Below are 25781 nucleotides of genomic sequence, written 5' to 3' on the forward strand. Positions count from 1 at the left end.
AACTGGTGTTTTCCCAGAGGAAAATAATTAGACCAACCTGCTTTAACACAGGGTATTTTTGATGCCAAATAAAATCATAATACTTGTCAGTGCACAGGGTATGATACCTACATTAAGATCCTCATATGGTATAGAATGCTGGTCGGTTTACATTCATGTGGACATGGGTCACATGACTGATTCAGTTTAACAACTGGTAGTAACATAAAGTGTTTCAGCAGGTTTAAAAATTATTGTTAATATAGGAAGTATGCCTACATTATCAGTTCTCTCTGCCTAAGCACTGCCAACATGGTCTCCACACCAGCATTTCTCCATCTGGTCACCACCAGCAGCCTGTACTTGATGTTGCCTGTCACCTAATGGCTGATTCTTGAGGACATGTGAGAAAACAGCCTGAGAAAAACCTCTTAAGGAGCTTGCACCGTACTCTCTGTTCCGTGTGCTCTTTTTGGAAGAAAGAAGATTGAGCACTTTTTTATTTTTTTACTTTTGATTTTGAAGTAGTCAAGAATATCAAAAAGTTGCAAAAATAGTACAGAAACCTCCCATATCCCCTTTAGCAGCTTGCCCTAACCTGACATCTAACATAGCTTTGATGCTATCACCAAAACCAGGAAATTAACATTGATACAATACTATGAACTAATCTACAGACCTTATTTGAACTTCACCAGTTTTCCCACTGATGTCCTTTTTCTGATCCAAGATCCCACACTGCATTTAGTGCTCACGTTTCCGCAGTCTCTTCCAATCTGTGACAGATACCTCCTATTTCTTTTTCTCCCATGACCTCCACACTTACCAGGAGTATGGCCAGTTATTTTGCACTATGTCATTTTCAGTTCACCAATGTCTTGTCATGATTAGGTTGAGGCTATGCATTTTTGGCAAGAATAGCACAAAGGCGAAGCTGGGCCAAGCGCATCACATCAGGAGCTACACGATGCTGATGTATCTTACTATTATGATGTTTACCTGGATCGTTTCGTAAAGAAGGTGTCTGCCAGGTTCCTCCACTGTAAAGTCACTGTTTTCCCTTTGTAATTAGTAAACATCTTGTGGGGAGATATACTCTGAGATCGTTCAAATATCCTGTTTCTCATCACTCTTTTGCCTCCTGATCTTAGCAGCCATGAATGGCTCTTGCCTCCAATCATTATTACTGTGGTGTTTGCCTAATTTTCTATTTCCCTCAATTCCTTCTATTCTTATAATTGAAACTCTACTAAAACAAAGACTTGGCCCTTCACCATATATTTATAGATTGATTCAGTTACTTATAGCAGTATGGACTCATGGATATTTAGTTTATTCTATGGGCTATAATACAATGCATTTTATTTTATTGCTCAAATTGCTCTGGCTTAGACTTCTGGGAACACCTCAAGCTGTTTTCCGGCGTCCTTTCAATAAGCCTCCATCCATCCTTTTGGGGGCACTTCCTTACATCATAAGATGTTCCAGATTCATCTTGTATTTCCCTCACTCCAGGCCTAGAATCAAACATTTCTCCAAGAAGCTCTGATTCCTTTTATTAAAGAAATGGTGTTTTGAAACCAAGATCTGGGTCCTCTGCACATGTATGTGCTCATGATGGCATACTTTTAAATCTGTTGTTTTGTTTAGCATGCCTTTCAAATTTTGGTAGGTTAATTATAGTAATTTGTCACCTAAAAGGAATTTTTATCAGGAGAATATGAAGACAGGCATTTTTAATGTAGCTCCTTTGAATCTTAACTGTATAACAAAATAGGGACATTTAGAAATTTGATGGAACTGTCAATGCTTAAAACCAGTTCATCTTGTCATACAGACCCATCAATTGCATAATGGTAGGTAGTATACAGTACACATTGTCTTCACCTATCCTGCGAGGAATATAAAAAATACTTTCTCTATGGAATTCTCCTCTAAAATTTCCACTTTATAAAAGTCCTTTCAAGCAGTAATTCAATTGTCATCTGAGACTCCCAGGGGCCTCAAAGACACCAGTTTCACAGTGGAAAGACAAATCACTTTCCTTAGTAAACGCTTTTCACAAAGGAAGTGCCTTGTTCCACACATGGGTTGGGTAAAGCAGTGCCCATCACTGGGACACCCATGGGAGGAGACAGGCCTCTCTGCACTCACCCTATCCCTTCCCTAAACGTAACTGCATTTCACCTTTAGTGCGGTAATCAGTGTGCTTTATAAACTTCCTGTTTTGGAAGAATTTTAGACTTACAGAACAGTTGCAAAGATAAGTCAAAGAATTCCCATATACCTTCCACCCTGCTCATACATCTTATATCGCTATATGTGTCAAAAGGATGAAACTAACATTGGCACAATTCTATTAGCCAAACTACGGACCTCATTGAGATTCCACTGGCTTTACACTGACGTTCTTTTTCAGTTCCAGGATACAGTCCATTAAATTTAGGTAATCCATTTTAAAAGAAAGTGTTTTTTTGTTAAAATCAGATGAACAGATCCTTTATATGATATTTAAATTATTCCCAAGTATAATCTATCTGTCCTGTCCTCATTTGGGCATTGTTGGTTTTGTGTTTTTGTTGTTTTTTTAAAAAAGATATATATATATGTGTGTGTGTATATATATATATATATATATATTTCAGAGAGAGGAAGGGAGAGGGAGAGAGGGATAGAAACATCAATGATGAGAATCATTGATGGGCTGCCTCCTACATGCCCCCTTCTGGGATTGAGCTAACAACCCGGGCATGTACCCTGACTGAGAATTGAACCTGGAACCTCTTGGTTCCTGGGTTGACTGCTGAGTAACACCTGGCCGGGCAGGGCATTCTTTTTTTAAATATATATTTTATTGATATTTTACGGAGAGGAAGGGAGAGGGATAGAGAGTCAGAAACATCAATGAGAGAGAAACATCCATCAGCTGCCTCCTGCACACCCCCCACTGGGGATGTGCCCGCAACCAAGGTACGTGCCCTTGACTGGAACTGAACCTGGGACCCTTCAGCCCGCAGGCCAATGCTCTATCCACTGAGCCAAACCGGTTAGGACAGGGCATTCTTAATTTATGTTACTAGTGCATTTCACTCGTGGCCTATATGTACCCCTTTTACTGATACATGCCTATTCCCTTTCACCCCTTGTACTTTTGAGTATGTAATTCCTTTATAGTACATCCCCCACATCCAAGTTTATTCCAATTCAATCATTTAAATATAAATATATGTTAACTTCCTTAGAGCATTACATTAGGTTTACATTAGTTTTACATTCCTTAGGTTCACATCCAACTACTAGTCATGTGTTTCAAAACCTCGCTGGATTTTTTCTTTATGTAATATTTTTATTCTATAATAATAAAAGGGTAATATGCTAATTAGACCAGACATCCTTCTGGACGTCATTCTCTGGATGTCCTTCCTGACGAAGCCGAGGCCAGAGGGAAGCCAGCCCGGGTCCCGGCAGCCGGGGGAAGGAAGGTCTACTCTTGCATGAATTTTCATGCATCAGGCCTCTAGTTTGTTATAATCATGTGAAACTCATTTACTTATTGTTTCAAGCAATATTTTTCAGGGGTCTCCAGCTTTCCAGACACTGTGCTAGACAATATGCTCAGCACAGAATAGAATAAAATAGACACTGTTGCTCTCTGGTGAGGGAATCAGCCAATAGACAAGAAAATAAAGTAGCTTCTGATTGTGGCAAATGTCACAAATGGGGGGAAAAACATTTCCAAGGAGAGAGAATAACAAAGAGCCTAATTTAAACTTTGTGGTAGATCAGGAGTCTGAGACCTGGAGAATACAAAGGTGCAAGGATGCCAAGGTATGAGGGACATTTCTTACATAAGAAAGAAAGAAATTAATGTTTACTAATGTTTAATATAAAGATCGACACTGGTGCCCTTACTCTCAAGTCAAACAGGCATTCAGAGAGAAGAGAGGAACTTCCACAACTTGGAAGTATGAATGGTGACTTAAAAATTCACAGAACCATTTACAAATAACCTAAACTTTAAAATAGTTTATATTTACCTTTTAAAATTTCTACTTTGGAATGCTTTAAAATATATGTATAAATTGTACAATAGAACATGCTTCCAATTTATGTATCTAAAATCTATCTATGCACACACACTCACACAGGGAAAGAGCTTTGCTTAAAATCTTTTATTATTGCGTAGACTATCAAAACCCTTTGGAAGTTTGCCTTAGAGTGTGAACACACACCTCTCTCAACATTGGCCCTTTCGTATCTCACTGCAAACATAGACCAGCACTTTCCAAACCTGGCTGCGTGCCAAAATGACCTGGGAATTGGATTACAATCAGATTGCTGGGCTTTCTCTCCAGGAGAGTCTCAACTCAGCCTGGGAGGAGCCCTGAAAGCTGTAATCCCAAAGGACTTTTTGTATCATTCAAGGCAACGGCAGGTTTGGGAACCTGGTAAAGATGACACAGGAATGTGCTGATGTGTTTTCTGAGCACAGATACCTGCATATTGAAATGCACATGTATTTGGGTCACTTGTATAGTTTTCTTTCTCTTCATATCCAAACATGCTCTTTAAAGACAAGGCAGCAAGTCTTCCTCTCTCGCAGTAAACATTCTGCTTGCTGGACCACGGCTCAGACTGCATGCCCTAAATAACTGCCATTTGCTGACTGAGAAGATTAATAAAAAAGAAGGCTAACCTGGTTAGCCTGGTCTTAAACGCAGGAAGGAGACACCATAAATGATAGATGAACAGTAATATAAAACATCAAACACCAAATATTTACAGAGTCATTAAGTATTTCTGACCTGGAACCAGAATGGTAATGGCTGTCTGCACTGCCTTCCGGATGATACTGTCCAGGGCAAACATCCAGTGTGGCTTGATGTTATGGTTCCGAAGAACTTTATTCACCTGGAGAAAGAGAGTGACACTTTGATTAACTCTTAATTGCAAATAACCTAGCTGATGCAAGCATTTGGACTTATCAACAAAATAACAAAAAGGACTCTTCACCTTGAGTTGTGAATAATTTATGTCACGTGAAAAACTGCCACTTCCATTTAAAGTTCAGTGAACCCCATGTAAGCAAATGAGATACATTATTTAAATGAAAGGCAGTCTGGTTAAACGAGAAGGGTGCTCTGTTAGAACAGAGAACGTGCAGTTTTCACCTTTCATGACGTCTGCAGATGGATGTTGGAGGAGATTAGGGGGAAAAAGAGTCTGAGGGGCTTTTTAAAAATAAGCACTTTTCTTAAATGTTATGATCCTGCTGTTTAATCCAACCAAGTGCTTCGCCATGCTCTGGTGCCCTGAAAAAGCAGGTGGAGGGGAGAAGTGAGCGTGTATGTGCTACCTGCACATTTGCCACAGTGCGTGCCTTGGTTTCCTTCCCACAGTTCCTTACATCTCTGCAAATGAGAATAATCTGTTACAACACTCCAGAAAAGCTGTTCACATTAAAGCTCTCTGTTGTGAGGGCACCTTTTTAAACTGAGTAAGTAATACTTCACACATTTCTTTATTTTTTTAAAATGTATTTTTATTGATTTCAGAGAGGAAGGGAGCAGGAGATAGAGATAGAAACATCAATGATGAGAGAGAATCATTGATTGGCTGCCTCCTGCACGCCTCCTGGGAATCGAGCCCACTACTCAAGCACATGCCCTGAGCGAGAATCGAACCTTGACCTCCTGGTGCATAGGTCGATGCTCAACCCCCGAGCCACGCCGGCCGGGCTCACACATTTAAATAGACACTGAAATAGATATATACATTACCTTTCTTTTAAAAAATTATGTAAGATAAACATAACATAAAATTTACCATCTTAACCATTTCTAAGTGTTTGGTTCAATGGCATTAAGGATACTGACACAGTTGTGTTACCATCACTACTGTTCATCTCCAGAACTCTTTTCATCTTGCAAAATGGAAACTCTGTACCTATTAACAATGACTCCACATTGCCCTCTCCCCACAGCCCCTGGCAGCCGCCACTGTACTTCCTGTCTCCATGAATATGACTACTCTAGGTAACTCATGTAAGTGGAATCATACAGTATTTTTGTGACTGGCTTATTTCACTTAGTGTAATATGTGAGAACTTCCTTTTTAAGGGTAAACAATATTCCACTGTATGCTTAAACCATATGCATTACCTTTTAAAAATAACCTTTATCGCTTATTTAAAATGTGGATTAACTCTACTAATTATTGGTTGACACTGGCCTCTAAGAAAAGAGGCTACTTTTCTAACAAGTCTCTGACTAGAGATCTTAGAGGCAGCTGGGGAGGTGACCTCGCTGCAATCCTGCACTTTATAAAAGCTGGAGTTCCAGTTGCTTATTCTTTCCCTTGCTCCATCTTCATCAAAATCTCTCAGTTAGAGGGGAGTGGGTCGGAGGAGTTCCTCATAGTAGTTACTCCCAAGAAAATGAGTCAGGGCTTGGTTCTCACTTGCCCTAGCAAAACCTATCAAAATGAGTCTGTCCCACCACCTTCATTTCTTAAAGGAGTTTCCTGCTTTTTTGATTTAGCATTGGGTATAACACCTGGTAAACTAGAATATTTCTCCCAAGAGTCACACACAGAAGATGGAAGAGAGAGCCACTATGACCATGACTTGCTCCTCCTAGTTTTTCATTAAACAGTACATTACACAGGGCCCATTCTCCAGGTTATTCCCATTCTGGACAATGAGTGAACAGGGTGGTGTGTGTGTATGTGTGTGTGTGTGTGTGTGTGTGATAACTAAAGCACTCTCAATCTGAATTCTACAAGCCAATTTGCTTTTCATCCTCCAGGCTGAAAGCCACATGTGTGGGCAAGTGCAAATTCACTGAATTATTTTATTCTATTCCCAGATGGTTGGGTTTCCCTACTTGCAGTGTAAGTGTGCCTTTAACACTGAATGTTAATGTTAGGCTTTGCCAATTGCTTTCATGACCTCAATCATGTCAGGAGCCTTGTCCCCACCCACAATATAGCCCAAAGATGAGGTGGTTTACACAGTCTCAGAGAACATCAGTGGATGCTGAAGGATTATAATTTGGTTTTAAATCAGGAATCATTTGATGCTCCAATTATAATTGTCAAGATAATCTATAATAATAAAAGCATAATATGCTAATTAGACTTGACATCCTTCTGGACAACCTTCCAGATGAAGCTGGGGCTGTGAGGGAAGCCTGGGTCCCGGGTGCCAGAGGGAAGCCAGTGCCAGCAGTCGGGGGAAGGAAGGCCTACTCTTGCATGAATTTTATGCATTGGGCCTTTAGTTTCTACATAAGAGCAATAAATACATTAGGGATGAATTAATTTTTTGAACTTAAATAAAATTATGCAAAGTGCTTCTATATTCATACCACAGACAGTGTCAAGAACTCTCTTATTTAAATCTGTACCCTGTAAGGGCCTTCTAGGAATAGCTTCAGGCTTTTTTGGTACAGAGATCCACAGATAAGTCTCATTCAAGAATAGCATATGGTTTTGAATCAGGCTTTTGGAAGATGGACTAGCTTGTGTTGCATAGCAACTGTTTGAGAGAGAGGAACCCTCAGCCATGTCTCATTAGATCATGTGTATTAATTTTCCTTCAGTGATGCCCTGGGCTCTGAAGTATATTGCTGGCTAGAAAAAAAGTGAATATTTATTAAACAAACATGTTTACTAGTAACTGAGGTGGGGTGGGGTGGGGGATTATTGGTTTTATTTAGTGGCCATTCCAATCTGTACGGTCATTTTCTCAATGTCCACTAGATGGCACCTCTCATACGGAATGAGAGCATGCATGACTCAAGTGTGTTCTGTTGCTCAAGTCACCAAAACAGTGACCCACTACATGATTTCATAAGAGCAAAGTTCAGCCATGGAGATGTTTATGAGTTTTGCTATTTTACATGGTGTACAATTTTATGTATATTTAACTCTGGGGGATGCAAACATAGAAAACACAAATCTCACGCAGCCGGGGGAAGGAAGGCCTACTCTTGCATGAATTTTATGCATTGGGCCTTTAGTTTCTACATAAGAGCAATAAATACATTAGGGATGAATTAATTTTTTGAACTTAAATAAAATTATGCAAAGTGCTTCTATATTCATACCACAGACAGTGTCAAGAACTCTCTTATTTAAATCTGTACCCTGTAAGGGCCTTCTAGGAATAGCTCCAGGCTTTTTTGGTACAGAGCTCCACAGATAAGTCTCATTCAAGAATAGCATATGGTTTTGAATCAGGCTTTTGGAAGATGGACTAGCTTGTGTTGCATAGCAACTGTTTGAGAGAGAGGAACCCTCAGCCATGTCTCATTAGATCATGTGTATTAATTTTCCTTCAGTGATGCCCTGGGCTCTGAAGTATATTGCTGGCTAGAAAAAAAGTGAATATTTATTAAACAAACATGTTTACTAGTAACTGAGGTGGGGTGGGGTGGGGGATTATTGGTTTTATTTAGTGGCCATTCCAATCTGTACGGTCATTTTCTCAATGTCCACTAGATGGCACCTCTCATACGGAATGAGAGCATGCATGACTCAAGTGTGTTCTGTTGCTCAAGTCACCAAAACAGTGACCCACTACATGATTTCATAAGAGCAAAGTTCAGCCATGGAGATGTTTATGAGTTTTGCTATTTTACATGGTGTACAATTTTATGTATATTTAACTCTGGGGGATGCAAACATAGAAAACACAAATCTCACACAGCACTCAAAAGGGCAACCATCTCACACTTATCCAAAGAGAAGAGAATTCATTGAAATCATTAAAGAAAGAAAGGCAAGAGAACTTAAGTTTCACCCTATTTTTCTGACTAATTTTAGCCAGAGTCTGTGGAAAAACATTGGCAAAAATTCATACTTACAGCATCTTGAAAGCTGAAGAGCACCACCTGGACCTGACTGATGCCGTGGCTGTCGAAGTCCAGCTCTAACTTCAGCTTTGACAGGGTGGTGGCTATGATTTTTCGGTCGGTGGATCTCACAAATTCTCTGAGGCTTGTGATGAGGGTTGTGATGTGCTCCCACTTTAGTTTAGGTTCTTCGGGCCCCTGTGAATAAAAGCCAGTTAACTTGTCAGTCGGTCAGTGGACTTAGGAACGTGGGCCTGCCATGCTCACAGCCCCTGCGGGGAAGGACTGGACTGCCAAATGGTCTGTCTAAGGAAAAAAGACCATATTTGAACAATATGGCTCCTTCCCCTCCTCCTGTCCTTTCCAAGAAATAATCAGGCTTTGGGAAGAAGGGTACCTACCCCATACGTTAGCCAATAGCCGTGATACAGTCAGATACACAAAGCTTTGCCCAAACAGGGACAGGCAGAGGCAGTAAGACTCTTACTCTCAGAAATTTTAATCAGGAACTAAGGAGAGATTCAAGCAATAAGCCATAGGACCCCAAGCTCAAAGTCTGTCCAGAGAGAGAAGTCATAAAACAGGGGCGAGAGTACATCTAGTCATAAGGAAGGAAGCCAGAGCAATGGATAGGGAGAGAAGTGGACACAAACAGAAATGGCACACCAAAAGTGCCCATAACCACCAGGCCAGGAAGAGATGTACAAACTCCTGGAACTTGAAGTCCTTGGACTCACACTCTAGGCTTGGCTGGGCACTCTGGTTGGACTCCTTCAGAGTCCCCTTCTCTCATTGCTATGTGTCTATCTACATGTCCCCAGTACTTCAACTGCCCTTGAACCATGTCAGTTCCTTGCAACTGAAAGGGGCTGGCTTCAAACTCTGTCCTTGAAACAATTCCTACCCATCAACAAAGCAATTACTTACAAGAATTGACCAACTGAATATTTTATATGTTAAAAATAAAATACAATTTTAAAAATTCCCTCTCTCAAGCTGAATTTCTTTTTACTTGCTCAAGCAACATTGCTTCCTTAAAGGTAACATAGTAGGATGTTATTTATTCTCTTTTTAACTTTAAGAAACAACAGGATTGCCCTGGCCAATATGGCTCAGTGGATGGAGTGTCAGCCTATGGACTGAAGGGTCCTGGGTTTGATTCCAGTCAGGGGCACATGCCTGGGTTGTGGGCTTGATCCCCAGTGGGGGGGGTGTGCAGGAGGCAGCCAATCAATGATTCTTTCTCATCATTGATGTTTCTCTCTCTCCCTCCCTGTCCCTTCCTCTCTAAAATAAATAAAAATGTTTTTTAAAAAAATAAACAGGATTTTTATAATGCTCATGTCTATCTCACATTATACATTTTGTTACTAAATCATTAAAATTAAATGCCTCAACTGGATTGTGAAAAATCACAATATCTAGGGTTCTACGAAAATGGAAGCTCTTCCTCTCAATACATTCTCATCTGGAAGCTCTCTCTCATATTGATGTTTGCATGAGAAAAGATTATATTGAAAATCCTGAAGGCTGTCATTAAGGTAATATTTTAAAATGAGACTGGGAACAATTATAAACTGTTTATTTTCTTACCACGAACTAAATTACACCCAAAGTAAACATTCACAGGAAATATCATAATAACATGAAAACATGTTCAAGAAGAAAAATGTGACTTATTCAGGAATTGGAAGCTTAGCTTAGTGAAAAATCAGTTAATGTTTGGCACCAGTTTAAATAGCAAACATTTCTTTGACATTAGCATTGTTTTCACAACAGAAAAACATGTTGCTTCTGGGTTTTGGATGTGAGTGCCACTGTCCTACAAAGGAACGCTGTCTACTTCAGGACATGTAGTCTCTCTAGCGTATTTCAGCCACTTACACAATCGTTGTTTCTGCTTTAACTCCTGTCTCTGTGTGCAGTCACTACTGTGCCTTCACGAATGAGCATCTTAGTTCTCGGGTAACACCTGATTCGCCATCAGAAGGTAGCACCTGACAGGGTGCCTTTTCCTAAGCATTCCTGGTATCATCACAGAATCTTTTGCAAAGGTGCTCTCTATTCTTTATCCTTTAAACTTCCTTAAAAATGATGAGTGGACTTCAGAAGATGCTACAGATTGAAGGGCCTTTCGTGGGCTGATTTGAGGACCTGACCGCCATCTACATTTCAGTCTTGTTATAAAGGGTAGGCTCAAATGTAAAGATGTACCTAGAAATATGTAATACAGTGGAAAGAATTGTTTCTATCTGGTTGTAGAAAAACATTGAAAGATATTAAATATTGTTATTAGCCTGTTTGATGATGACAATAATAATAGCTAACATCTGTGGAACATTTTCTATGATCTCAATTGCTCATGATCTTATTCTTTTTTGTTGTTGTTGTTAATACATTTTTACTGATTTCAGAAAGGAAGGGAGAAGGAGAGAGAGAGAAACATCAATGATGAGAATCATTGATTGGCTGCCTCCTTCACTCTCTCTACTGGGGATCAATTGAACCCGGGACCCTTCAGTCCACAGGCCGACGCTCTATCCACTGAGCAAAACCGGCCAGGGCTTAGTTATTCTTTATAGCATTTCCTCTTTTATAGGTGAGGAAATTTAGCCTCAGAGAAGTTAAATAACTTGCCTAAATCACACAGCCTTTATTTATTTTATTTTTTAAATATATTTTATTGATTTTTTACAGAGAATGGAGAGGGATAGAGAGCTAGAAACATCAATGAGAGAGAAACATCAATCAGCTGCCTCCTGCACACTCCCCACTGGGGATGTGCCCGCAACCAAGGCACATGCCCTTGACCGGAATCAAACCTGGGACCCCTGAGTCCGACACAGCCTTTAAGTGGTGGAACTAGTTCTGAGGTAAGTTGTGGCTGAGCCCAAGCTCTCGATCGTTACATTCTTCTGCCCAATTAGCTGGGTCAGGACCTGCTCTGCCACTAGACCATCAGGTGGATTCACAGTCACCTCAGCAGTACAGTCAGCAGGACCCTCACTATTACTTGATTCTGGATTTAGCTTGTGATTCTGACCAGCAGTTTCTGGTCTTCACTGGTCCCTCCTATTGGTGCACCAAATCATGCCCTCTAATGGCTTCTTTTAATAAGGTTTACTTTCATGTGTCCTTTTATAGAGAACATTCAAGTGGGCTTAAAAAACTAGGAAGTCACAAAACATTGGAGAGGATTAACCAACATAAAAATTCAGCCTCAGAGAAGTTAAATAACTTGTCTAAATCACACAGCCTTTATTTATTTTATTTTTTTAAAATATATTTTATTGATTTTACAGAGAATGGAGAGGGATAGAGAGCTAGAAACATCAATGAGAGAGAAACATCAATCAGCTGCCTCCTGCACACTCCCCACTGGGGATGTGCCCGCAACCAAGGCACATGCCCTTGACCGGAATCAAACCCGGGACCCTTGAGTCCAACAAATGGTGGAACTAGTTCTGAGGTAAGTTGTGGCTGAGCCCAAGCTCTCGATCGTTACATTCTTCTGCCCAATTAGCTGGGTCAGGACCTGCTCTGCCACTAGACCATCAGGTGGATTCACAGTCGCCTCAGCAGTACAGTCAGCAGGACCCTCACTATTACTTGATTCTGGATTTAGCATGTGATTCTGACCAGCAGTTTCTGGTCTTCACTGGTCCCTCCTATTGGTGCACCAAGGCATGCCCTCTAATGGCTTCTTTTAATAAGGTTTCTTTCATGTGTCTTTTTATAGAGAACATTCAAGTGGGCTTGAAACTAGGAAATCACAAAACATTGGAGAGGATTAACCAACATAAAAATTTAAGAATTTCAGCAAAGTCATGGAAGTGGAGTTTCTTGCTAAGCTCTGGGCTGAGAGGTGGGACAATGACAGTGATCAAGGTTGTCTCTGCCCCGATGGACCCATGATCCAGTGGAGAGACAAAGAAAAACACCAAAAAACCAGACATTTTCTGTACTGGAACAGCACACCCTTTGGGGATGAACATGAGATTTAAACAATCCCTGAGTTCTGTGTTTCTGGCCTAAAACAGGTTTCTTCACTAATGGCCACAGGAGAACCTTCACTCCACAATGATTTTTCTGTCCCCTCACCCCAAATGCCACCCCCTCCCCTGCTTTATGTTTCTTCCATCCCTTGTCACCATCTGTCATCCCAGGAAGGAGAGCAGTGTGGTGGTTAAGAGCACAGACCTGGGAGCCAGACTGCCTGGCTCTGTCACTTAGGCCTGCATGGCCCAGGCAAGTGTACTCACCTCCTCTGTGCAAAGTGAGGATGCTAACAGAACTATTTATATAGCACTATTCTCATGGGGATTAAATGAGCAAATACCTATGAAATACCAAGAACGATAGCTGGCTCATAGAAATTGCTTGCTATTATTATATGTTTAAAATTTCTTATATTTACAATATTTATTATTATTACACATTATAACTATATATTTAATTACATATGCTACTATACAGGGTGAGGCAAAAGTAGGTTTACAGTTGTGAGTATTCAAAACAGTTTATTCTTGTATTATTTATTAATTATTGTATTACTCTATTTTCCATATGAGCAACTGTAAACCTACTTTTGCCCACCCAATATATTTAAATACATATTTACTCTTTTTTATTTAATCCTTACTTGAGGATATGTTTTTATTGGTAGAGAGAGAGAGAGAGAGAGAGAGAAGGGAAGTAAGAGCACTTGTGGGCACCTGGTTCCACATACACCCCAATCCAAACTGAGAACAATGTAAATTGTTAGACTGAGAAACTAAACACATGACCAACTCTTCCTCCTCCATGCTTTTTGCAGCTGTTTTCCCAGGACAGACGGGAGGGAAGAAGGTATATGCAGTCCACACAGATCGGGCAGGACAGGTTGTAGCCACAGAGTAAGAGCACTTGTGGGCACCTGGCTCCACATACACCCCAATCCAAACTGAGAACAATGTAAATTGTTAGACTGAGAAACTAAACACATGACCAACTCTTCCTCCTCCATGCTTTTTGCAGCTGTTTTCCCAGGACAGACGGGAGGGAAGAAGGTATATGCAGTCCACACAGATCGGGCAGGACAGGTTGTAGCCACAGGAGACAGAAGGCCTGGGGTTCCTACTCGTATCTGTAAGCAGAATCCCAGGGAACAAAGTCCCAGGTGTCATGGACTGAACTGTGTCCTTCCCTGCCTGAATTCATATGCTGAAGCCCTAGCCTTTGTGTTTGGAGATAGGGTTTAGGAAGTAATTAAGGTTAAATGAGATCACAAGGGTGGGACCCTACCCCAATTGGACTCATGTTTTTATAAGGAGAGGAAGACACACCAGGAGTGCACAGAGAAAAGGCCAATGAGGACACAGCGAGAAGGCACCACCTGCAGGCCAAGGAGAGCAGCCTCGGGAGAAACCAAACCTGGCGACACCTTGCTCTGAGACTTCCAGCCTCCAGAACCGTGAGAAGTAAGTTCCCGGCGTTTAAGCTGCGCAGTCTATGGTATCTGTTATGGCAACCCCAGCGAACAAATACATGAGGGAACCAGAGTTGGACTGGCCAGATTTGTTTTTTCATAGCACAATAGCCCCTTGCCCACTATGTAATTGACTGGTTATTGCCCATCGCCTGCCACCTGAACGCAGCCCCTCCACCTCTGCTGCATCTGCAATGTTTCCTACATGCTTAGAGGAGTGACTGAGAGGCAGTTGTGAGCTACAGTCAGAATGAGCAATTCACGTTGCTCAATGTGTGTGTATTGATTGGTTGAATATATGAATAAATGAAGGGTAAAAGAGGCTGGTAGGGACTAGTGGGAACTTCACCAACAGGAAAACTTTGCATTTGACTTAGAGTGAGTAAGAGAAATAGAAACATCAATGGCAAGAGAGAATAACTGATTGGCTGCCTCCTACATGCCCCCTACTAAGGATCAAGACCACAACCTGGACATGTGCCCTGACCAGGAATCGAACTGTGACCTACTGGTTCATAGGTCGACGCTCAACCACGGAGCCACACCAGACGGCCCACTGGTTTTGACAGTTAAAATATGTAAACTCTGAAAACATGAAGCATCCATGAAAGGTTTTACCTGAGCCAAAGATTCCATTAAGTTTCTCACAACTTTGTCTTGGTCTTCCTTCAGGATCCGGTAAAGGGTGGCCCGCCTCTCGCTGTCCTTCCGCAACATAAAGAACCCGGAGTCCTTTTCCTCGGGAGAAGGAGGAGCACTGTGATCTTCAAAATTCTCATCTGGAATGCTGCAATAATTCACACAGCACAAATCACACTTTCCTTTATAAGGTGATACACCACACGCTTCCTTCCCCCAAAGTAAGTCAGGTCTTTACCCCAAAAAGAGGGTCCGCATTCCTTTCACATCCTTTTCTCCGCAGGATTTGGCTCTTGTTTTGAAAGAGAAGGGGTCCACCTTGAGCTCCGTGTCGGGGGAAACTGAGCCGTACTCACTGCTGCTGCTCGTGTCCTCCACCAGGACAGGGACTGGCAAGGATATGCTCCTAAGGTATTCTGCTTGTAGGAGGGGAACAGAATTAACGCTGGGAAAATGTACGCATACTGCAATGCCTACTGAACGAGAGCAGTCTTAGCTGTGAAGGGTCCCGTTCCAACCTAAGAGTCTGGTCATGATATTCGGATTGCTCCCAGGCTCAATATATGACCCCCGCAGGAGGGGTCGGTGAGGAAGCGGCCTCATGGGCCCTGTCAGGAAGATCTCAGGAGCATGAAACTGTGGAGGAAGCATCAGACCCAGCACGCCTTGGGTTCCAATCCCTCTGTCTTTACTGTCCACTTGTCAGATTTCAGGAAGGTCATTTTTAGGTCTGTTTATTCTATAGAGTAAAGGACAAGATCCCTAAGTTTTAAACCATGTTCCTCAGAGGTGTAAGGGTCCACCTTAGCACCTTGGGGCTGCCTTGGATGGGGTGAGTAAGTAGGATTCTATGATTCTAGAACACAGGTTCCAACCCTGTTTTACCTAAAACAAATATGCTCTGTGAGCCTTATACATCAGGGCTCTGCCTGAGGATTCACGTAAAAAAGGGTTCACTGCTAAACACAAATTTCAGAAACCAATGGACTAGAGCAGTGGTCGGCAAACTCATTAGTCAACAGAGCCAAATATCAACAGTACGACTGAAATTTCTTTTGAGAGCCAAATTTTTTAAACTTAAACTATATAGGTAGGTACATCGTTATTAACTTAATTAGGGTACTCCTAAGGCTTAGGAAGAGCCACACTCAAGGGGCCAAAGAGCCGCGTGTGGCTCGCAAGCCGCAGTTTGCCGACCACGGGACTAGATGATCTCTTTCCCAGTTCTCAGATACTATGATTCTATGGCCAACTTGCTCCAAGCTAAGAAAGCGTGGACTCCACTCAAATTGAAGATTTCAAAAATATAAACACCCTCATGCATTTAGGGAGGAACAACTGAAGCTTCCCTCATGAAAGAGAAAGGTGAGGGGTTTTGACAGAGTGAGCCCCGCCGGGCTTGCAGCTGCACACATCCCTCGTACCAGCAGCCGCCCCTGAAAGCAGGGAGAGGAGGAGGAGTTTATTTGAGGAGCTGATCACATGACCCACCCAGCTTCAGCTCAATGGAAAATATAACGATAAACTCACCATTTGATCCAGGTGAAAGAGCTGTGGGAAGAAAAGCAAAGAACAACATAAACGCACATTGGGGTTGTTGTTAAACTGAGGAGCCAACAAAAAGTGAGGACTTGATGTGGGAAGCAATGCCCTTTCCAAGCTTTCAAGCTGCCTACCCTCATCCCATAGAAACACCAAAACACCAACAACAAATAGATCATTTACTTGTTTTTTTTTCTCTCAGAAATGAGTTATGGAAATCCTTGCAAAAATGCAATTAACATTTTTACACTGCTGTTTTACTTATAACTGGCAATGCTTCTTTTTTTGGGGGGGCGGGGAGAGGAGTTAATTACTCAGATATTCTCTAAGAAGCAATAAGTATTTTCTACTGCCTAAAATGAAAATAACATATTATCTAGAAAGACTGAAAATGCAACAGCTCAGCTCAATAATAGCCCTGTGACCCATTAGTTGTAATTTGGAGTTTCAGCTCTAAAAGGCTGTATTTCACCCTTTTTCCACTTTAACCTTTGGATCCGCAATGCTAGAATGCTGTAGATACTGACACAGTAAAAATACCTACTAACCGAATGATGAAACACTATTATGCATGAGGTCCTGGCGTTTGTGAGGGTGATGGTGACACAGCTTCCCGATACTGAAACTGGGTGCCTGAGAACACTGCCAGTGTTTCCAGCAATTTCCAGGGACATCTACAGACAGATTAGCTTGCTTCTGGAAAAACCGTCCATCTTAAAAGCTTAGGATTCAGGGACTCTGAACTGTATCTCCTTCAATGCAACCACATACCTGAAAGCTTAGGCTGTGTCTTTTTCTTTTTGCTTGAAACTTTTAAGAACTCATCAATAAGCAAGTCGTTAGCACAGGCTCTCTTGTCAGGGTCTGGTTCAAAACACTTCAATATGAATGCCTTGGCCTCCGCTGACATGGACTCCGGGATCTCCGGGTGGACTTTAAACATTCCCACCTAAGAAACAGCACAATGGGGCTTCTGAGTGACATCTCATCCCATGAGCTCCCGGCATCATAACTGGGTCTCCTACTGTAACAAAATCCTTTATCATATACTACGAACTCATGGATTTTCTCAAAGGGAGGTAGGATACTTTTTCTGTAGGCTATAGAAAGTTTCCAGAGTGCTTTTGCAACTTTATCAATGACAAAGGCAGAGTGATTAGCGTAAGACACTAAACAGCACTATAAAGTAGCAATTCAGTCCTCAAGGCTTGAGGACACATTCGCACACCAGCAAGAAGAAAGGATGTTTTTAATTGGACCCTTGTGCTGGTCATGATAGTGATGTGCCAGGCACTGTGCTTGGCTTTTTCCATTTTCATTCAATGAATCTCATGAATCCTCCCAACAACCCAGTGGATTGAATATTATTATACTTGTTGCACCAATGAGGAAAATGAGGCTCAGAGGGGTCACACTGTATGGTTATAAAAAGGCAAATCCGGGATTTGAACCTTAATGTGTTTGGCTTAAAATTTGTGTTCTTTCCTCTACTCCATAATTTATGAATATTTCTCCCGTCTCAAACTGCCTACATTAAAGGATATTTAAAAATACTTTAAATAAAATAGAATTTTTATAGCAATTCAGCTTTCTTTTCGTTGCTGCCATTCTAAAAAATGTTTTTCAATGTTTTCGTGTATTTAGTAGAGAAAATTTTCTAAGGAAATCTTTTATGTTAGATAGTTTATATAAGTGTATTATTACATAGGTAATATGTAATTGTTTGTAATATTTATATAGCCTTTACTATTCTAAGTGCTTTGCACCATATTATCTCATATACTCCTCAAAAAACCTCTACTAGATAGGTACTAAATTTATTCCCAATTTAGAGATGCAGAAACTGAGGTACAAGAAGGTTAAGTAATTTTCTCAAAGTCATCAACTAGCTTGACTGTGTTGGAGCCTGGATTTAAACATTGTAAATCAGTGTCAGAGTCTACGCTATCTCATCTAAAGCACATTGTATTATGATCCATTCACTGACGGTAACAGCAGCATTTCAGAGTGAAGTCCTAAACATTGGTAAAAACTTCAGAGATTGGCCAAGAAGAGAAAGACATTCATTCATGTCAAAAAAGGAAGCTCTCAACACTCTTCAGGCTTGGTTACACTACTCATTTCTGTATCAGCAGTATCCCATCACATCATCTTCAAGCTCAAAGTAAACCAAGCTTGGTACAGAAGCAGAAGGTATGTAACACAGGGCCTCTCCTGAGAGGCTCTTCAGCAATGGAAAAAGTGCTAGAGACATGGTCAGAGGCAGGGGAAAAAAATAAGTTATCAAAAGCCTTCTTCCTTAGAGAACAGAAGAATGTGAGCTTTCCGTCTCAGGAAACAGTTCTCAGTTTATTTTATTTTTAATTTTTGTTTTTTAAAATATATTTTTATTGATTTCAGAGAAGAAGGAAGAGGGAGAGAGAGAGAAACATCAATGATGAGAGAGAATCATTGATCAACTGCCTGCTGCATACCCCCTACTGGGGATCGAGCCCAAAACCCAGGCATGTACCCTGACAGGGAATTGAACCCTGACCTCCTGGTTCATAGGTCGACACTCAACCACTGAGCCATGCCGGCCAGGCCAAGTTCTCAGTTTAAACTTCACTCTGGCGTGGTGGTGTAGCAGGTGAGAACTTCAGGGACTCAGCCACAGGTCACTGCTTTGCCCAGTCTCCAGATTTGGAAGCTACAGCCTAGGGCTCTCTCAGCTCTATTTTGATATCAGATGCTCCCTATTTGGGCTGCTTCCCACTCCCAAAAGAGTTACTAATGGGCAAATTAAGAGACTAGAAGAGTAAGTATCCTATATAATAAAAGCATAATATGCAAATCGACCGAATGGCCAAAGAGCAAAATGACCATCCAGGACCATGTTATGACACCCATTGGCGCCAGGCCAGCCAAGGTGGGTGCGATGCAATTAGTCAGGGGCCCGGCCATCGCCCCAAGATCGCCCCACAGAGGGAGGCCCAGGCCACTGGACAGCAGGCTGTGGTGGGTGGGTGGAGCCTCCCACTGTGAGGGAAGCCCGGGTCCTGGCAGCTGGAGGGAAGCCCAGGTCCCAGGTGCCAGAGGGAAGGAAGTCCTACTCTTGCACGAATTTCATGCATCAGGCCTCTAGTCTATAATAATAAAAGCATAATATGCTAATTAGACTGGACAGCTGAATGACCTTCTAGACGAAGCTGTGGCAGCAGGGTTGAGGCAAAGGCAGTTAGGGGTGATCAGGCAGGCAGGCAGAGTGGTTAGGAGCCATCAGTCCTAGATTGTGAGAGGGATTTCTGACTGCCTGTTTAGGCCTGATCCCGTGGGCCTAAACCGGCAGTCGGACATCCCCTGAGGGGTCCTGGATTGCGAGAGAGTGCAGGCTTGGCTGAGGGACCCCCCCACTCCCATGCACAAATTTCATGCACCGGGCCTCTAGTATGAGAATAAGATGTGTACTTAAAATAGCAAAACCATGCCTTTTTTAAATGGAGATGTCAAACTCTTATAATAAAGTAAAGGAAAATATTTATTTGGTTTAATACTTAAATAGATAAAAAATGTTCTTATATCTACCTCCATGGAAGCTTTTTAACCTGTGTTTCCCAAAGAGCTTACACCATCTTCCATGGAGTGGTGTGTTCTTTACACTGCACTGTGAAAACGTGGTCAATGGAAGTTACACTGCATGCCGCTTTATAGCTGAGAAAACAAAGGTGGGGAGAGCCTCTTATGAGGCACCGACTGAGGGGAGTGAATCATCTTGAACTATAATATGCTCTCAGACGGTGCTCACTTAGGCTCCTTGCCTTCTGGCTAAAAGCAGATGGCATGCACACACGGAACAGCCACCAGTTTTACCCACTGGTTTTTTAAGATATTTAAGATATACAAAATGTGACCTTGAACATTGCTGCTTGTGGTTCTCCCAGTTCATAAAAGGGTGGTTTCCCTGTGGCCATTTCGATGATGGTACAACCCAAGGACCAAATGTCTGCTGCTTTCCCATAGCCTCTGGGTCCTTTGTCTATTATTTCTGGTGCCATGTACTGAAGGGTACCTGGGAAGAGCACAAACACAATCCTACTTCAAAAGAGAACATCTAATGACAGTTTCAATTCCTCTACGTAAATAAGACACTTTAACAGTATGATTCAGGTCTTCATACTGCATCCTTTTTGAATGCCAGTTTTTCTCTGCTATGAAATACAAGAGAAAATAGCAGTTTTTATAATGGATTTTATTAGCGAGGTGAAAATAGTTTACCAATATTACCTGGATATGAACAGATACGTTCTCATTTCTTAAATAGTATAATTAAGGCATTATTTCATTAGGACCTCTTAGAAACTTCTAACAACTGGTCATTTGAGAACAACAGAGAATACACCAATACACGTTTTCTAAAATCAGTTTTTGAAGCACGTGAAAACTCTCATTATGAATACTTCTAATCTTTTCCAAGAAAAGTCTAGGTCATTCATCAATTTCCTTAGATTTATATTTCTCAATTCCTGATTTGAATGCTTAGTTCTTCTGTTTTCATTCTTATTTCTAAATCATTCAAGCATGCAGATTCTAAAAGGTATTGTCAAAAATAATGTAAATCTATAAATCAAATATTTACGACTTCTGCTATGTGCCTGTGGTCCATGGAATAATGGGTTTAACAGGTCAAAGACAGGCCATGAGCCATCAGTACAGACAAATCACCAGGTACAGAGTGAAGAATAAAATGAAAAAAAAGAGAGGATATTTTATATAAAGAATCAGAGAGTTGAAGAATGCAATATGATGGAAAGAGAATTAAGTGGGGAGCCAAGATCCCGTGTTTCTAGTTGTGGTCTGGTATGTCTCTGATAAACACTCAACTGCAGTTGTATCCTTGGCTCAAGTGAGAGGCTGGATTTGTGTTTCTAACGCCTGCTGCAGTGATTCCCCGAAGTCGAGCAATGAGGACAGAGTGGGAAGAGAAACAGATTATTGCCACATCCCCTGCTTCTGATATATTCATACAAATGGTATAATCAGCAAATAGGAACTCCTCCACGATGCCATCTTGAATTATTTCAAATCTTGAGGCATTTGCCAAAAGTGCTACTTCAGTCTTTTCTGATTCATAACCAATGATAGACATTTTGATAAATACAGACACCACCTTTTACAAATGCCTTGTGCATGATTTGTAGGTGAAAACTGCTATGCAAAATTCCTCTAAGTTGTTCCTATGAAAGCTACTGTCATGAGCTAGAAGCTGGCTGTTGTCATAAAAATAAATAAAGTCTATTAATTTTGTCAATTAATTTAGTATTGTTATCTTGGCAGGTTTATCCTCCAGACTTCATCATTACGTAGCAGTAGCTCAAGTTCATGTTCACATACACCTGCACATGTCTGCTCTCAGCTTAAATCAGCAAAATTCCTGGACAGAAGCATTTCACCTGGCCAAGGATCAGGCCACCACACTCCTCAAGTCACCTATGCTTGGGAGAAAAGTACTGTGATTTATCTTCATTTATAGCTGCCCCCAAAGTGATCGTGTTTTATGATGTAAATTAAATCAAGTGGTCTTTAAAAAATATGTGTTGAAGCCTACTGCTCCTTTCTGTTGTCTCTGGGTCTCAAATAGAATTACTGAGAGAATTTGAGTTGTTTTAATATCGGAGTAGGCATCACAACTGATCAACAGTATATGAATTGAAAAGAATTGGACAATTCAAGTAATATCTTAATAATAAATTATGCAATGTTTTTATTCATCAGATATTTCAAAGAGCGCTACCTGCCAATTGTGTTTAATTATCCCTCATTGAGCAAGTGGCAATAAAAACAGGTTTGGTCATGTGTTCATATCTGTTCCCTTCACTCCACAAACACATGACACATAATATTTTATATAAAGAGATTTACAGAGCTGGATAACGAAGCTGCAAGCCAGTCTGGGGAGCCACTACAGCTTAGTAGCTACAAGCTTCAATTTTGACATCACACTGTGTCCATTCATTCATATGTCCAGCAGTTCCATATTAAGGGCCTACCATGGGCCGGGCACTGTTCTAAGCATTTAGAATATAGCTGCAGAATAAACAGACAGAAATCTCTGTGCTTGTGGAGCTGACGTTTTTGCAGTGGGAGACAGACAATAAACTACAGCATAATAAACAAGTAAGTTGTATAGTATATTAGAAAGTTATGTATCATGACAAACGCCCCCCCAAAAAAAACAAGAGTAAGAAAAGGGTAGCAGATGTGACCAGGGAGGGCTGCCATGCAAATAGGGAGGGGCTCACCGAGATGACATCTGAGGTAAGACCTGAAGGAGGAGAGGGACTCCGCCATGCAGATGGCTGGGAGAAGAGTGTTGTAGCAGCAGGAAAAGCTTGTGCAAAGTCCCTGCAGCGTGATGAAGGAAAGGCAGGAAGGCCTAAGTTTCTGGGACAGAGTGAGCAAGGGGGGAAGAGCAGGAAATGAGGTCTAAATGGTGACGAATTCCAAATTGTCCACCATTGTAAGGACTTCAGCGTTTGTTTGCTGTGAAAGAAGTAGCAAGCCACTGCGGTCTCTGAGTGATAGGGCTGAGGTTGAGAATGGACATAGGGGGCAAGAGAGGAGGCAGGGAGAAGAGGTTATTGAGGTAACGCAGGTGAGAAACGCGGGTGGTAGCAGTGGAGGCAGTGAGGAACTGTTCCAATTTTGGACACACTTTGAAGGTAGAGCCAATAGGTTTCCCTGATGGATTGGGTGGGAGTGTGAGAAAAGAGAAGCGCCACGGATAATTCTAAGTTTGGAGTGGCCATTAACTGCGATGGGGAAAAGTGTGGGTGGAACAGGTCTGGGGAGAAGTTAATTCCATTCGGCATGTTACGTCTGGTTTGAAGCGTAGCTCTATGACTGGTTAGCTTTGTGACCTTGGGCAAGCTACTTAACCTCCTTGAACCTTCATTTTCGCACCCTAAACTGGGATAATGATACCTAAGGATTAGGGCTGATATATGAATTTCAGTGAAATAACATATATAAAGCACTTAGCACAGTTGGGTATACACTCTATAGATGGTGGTCGCTGCTGCCTTCCCTCTCATCACATGACCAGGCAGTGAAATGGACCGAGGTCTTTCAGCGCAGTTCATCAGAGGCTGACTAAGCGCCGGGGACGTGGCTAGTTCCAAGGCCTATGGCCGAGAATCCAGGTCCGCACACCCAGGCCCTCCTGACCAGCGCTGGAGACAGACTCAGCACATTAATCATACGTGTCTCCACGTGAGGCCACTGAGAGAAGTACAAGCACAGGGCCCTGGATGACCACTTTACTAGAACTCCTTCGAGAACTAACAAAAAATGTTTTCAAGATTATCAGGAGATATTCAAGTAACATCTCGCCCAAATAAAGTGTCTGAAAGTAGGGATTTTCCTCTCAGAAGTTACTGAGTCTTGGAAGCATTTAAAATGTCTCTTGCCAAACTGATACAGAATGAGAAAAGAAACATAAAGACATCTGAAATTACTAATAAATTAGAACCTATTTTGAAAAAAAAGAAAAGAAAAGAAAATGCATTCTAAATGTGTTTAACTCTTTACCCTGAAATTCCCATTGCTGTGAGAGCAGGAACCAGGCCAGAGGTGTCGCTGATGGGGTGTTCTGAGGAGAAAGCATATGGAATTTCTCTCTTTTCCCCCTTCCAGGCTTCCAGAATAGATACTTCAGCAAGGTGGAGAGAAATACTGACTGACGCAAGAAGGCCAAAGCAGAGAGCAAAGGGTAGATAAAAAAAAAAAATCTGACCTTATCATTTATAAACTGTTGTGACTTTGATGTCCCTTTTCTCTCAATTTCCTCATCTGCAAAATGGAGGTACTACCACCTACCTCACAGAACTAAGAAATGGGGACATCTGGCCATTTTGCTTAATTCATTATCTTTTTTCCCTCCTAAATCTTTCTCTAATAATAATACTTCCTGAGAAATAGCAGAATGGAGTGCTAAGAGCTTGGAATGGAGAGTAGGGCTGAAGTTTCGGATGCCCTCCCGGTGACTGCTGGGTAGTCATGAATCTCTCTGAGCCTCAGTTTCCTCTTGGCCACTGTTGCCTTTTTAGAACCCCTGTGTCTCCTCCCTCCCAGGACTTTGCTCTAGAGGCAGCTCAGTGGTTGCATTGCCTAACCTCTGAGGAAAGCTCTCTCCCCATCCCACTTCTGAGTTGGTGAGTCACTTCCTCTTTCAGGATTGAAAGGGACTGAAATCCTGCAGTTATTTATGTTGTGAGCAGGGGAATGCATCACAGGGAGTAAACAGATTAGAAAAGAGGGAATTCATAGTCCACATGGGAAGTGATTAAGGTATGAGTAAGAATCACAGAGAGGTTAGGCTGAAAAATGTTTTAAAAAAATCTTGTCAGGATTATATTGATTGTAGGCCAAACAGGAGAGAAGTAATGACATGAAAAGAAAAACAAACAAATGAAGAGTTAAAAAAAAAATCTTCAGTAGCATCAAGCAAGGAGATTGAATAGGTCATATAAATTTAAGATGAGAAAAGGGTCAGATTAACTTCTGTATATCATTTTTCAGTAATCATCAAAAGATATCAACATTAATATTTGTGAGAACAACTAAATTTATCTCTTACATTATGTTCAAACGCAGCAATTATTTCTTTAATTACATAAGATCTGTATCATCATTGCAAAAACATACCAGTAAAAGTTTCAGTGCTTGGGTTTATGCCAGCAAGCCTCTTTGATGTGCCGAAGTCAGAGATCTTGAGAACACCACTATAGGTATTAATCAACACATTGTCACCCTAGAAAAGAGAGGACTTTAATAAAAAACATTACATTTCTTCCAATCCTGTGTATTGTTGGCTTGCAAATCCAACAAGAAAAGGTGTCCTTAGAGCAAACAAGGACACTAATTCTGTATTCTTCATTAATAGTTAATCTCAACAAGAAATTCTTGACACCATTTTTGTTTATATGTTATCAGTTGTCCACAATTGCCACTTGGGTCACAAGGTCAAACATGGTTAGTTAGAGCTTGCTACAGTTTACAGATGGCAGGGGTTGCCTATGCATGGTACATGTATAACAAGTTCAATTATCTATATACTAGAGGCCCGGTGCACAAAAATTTGTGCACTCGGGGGGGAGAGGGGGTCCCTCAGCCTGGCCTGTGCCCTCTTGCAGTCTGGGACCCCTCGGGAGATAATGACCTGCTGGCTTAGGCCTGCTCCCGGATGGCAGAGGGCAGGCCCAATCCCTAGGTGCAGCCCCTGGTCAGGCTCAGAGCAGGGCTGATTGGGGAGTTGGGGCGCC

General features: G+C 41.5%; 1 protein-coding gene across 1 annotated transcript in view; it reads right to left on the reverse strand.

Annotated features, from left to right (window-relative positions):
* MAP3K5 (mitogen-activated protein kinase kinase kinase 5) overlaps window positions 1-25781 on the reverse strand; it is a 170038-nt gene that overhangs the window by 13875 nt on the left and 130382 nt on the right. The window contains exons 19-26 of the mRNA XM_005859126.2: window positions 25165-25270; window positions 20373-20530; window positions 17254-17431; window positions 16471-16491; window positions 15179-15356; window positions 14920-15088; window positions 8847-9032; window positions 4785-4890 (exon numbers count right to left, since the gene is read on the reverse strand). Of these exons, the coding sequence (XP_005859188.1) occupies window positions 4785-4890; window positions 8847-9032; window positions 14920-15088; window positions 15179-15356; window positions 16471-16491; window positions 17254-17431; window positions 20373-20530; window positions 25165-25270 (1102 nt within the window). The remainder of the gene's footprint in view (window positions 1-4784; window positions 4891-8846; window positions 9033-14919; window positions 15089-15178; window positions 15357-16470; window positions 16492-17253; window positions 17432-20372; window positions 20531-25164; window positions 25271-25781) is intronic.

This window comes from Myotis brandtii, unplaced genomic scaffold (assembly GCF_000412655.1).
Source record: "Myotis brandtii unplaced genomic scaffold, ASM41265v1 scaffold123, whole genome shotgun sequence".
Classification (NCBI taxonomy): domain Eukaryota; kingdom Metazoa; phylum Chordata; class Mammalia; order Chiroptera; family Vespertilionidae; genus Myotis; species Myotis brandtii.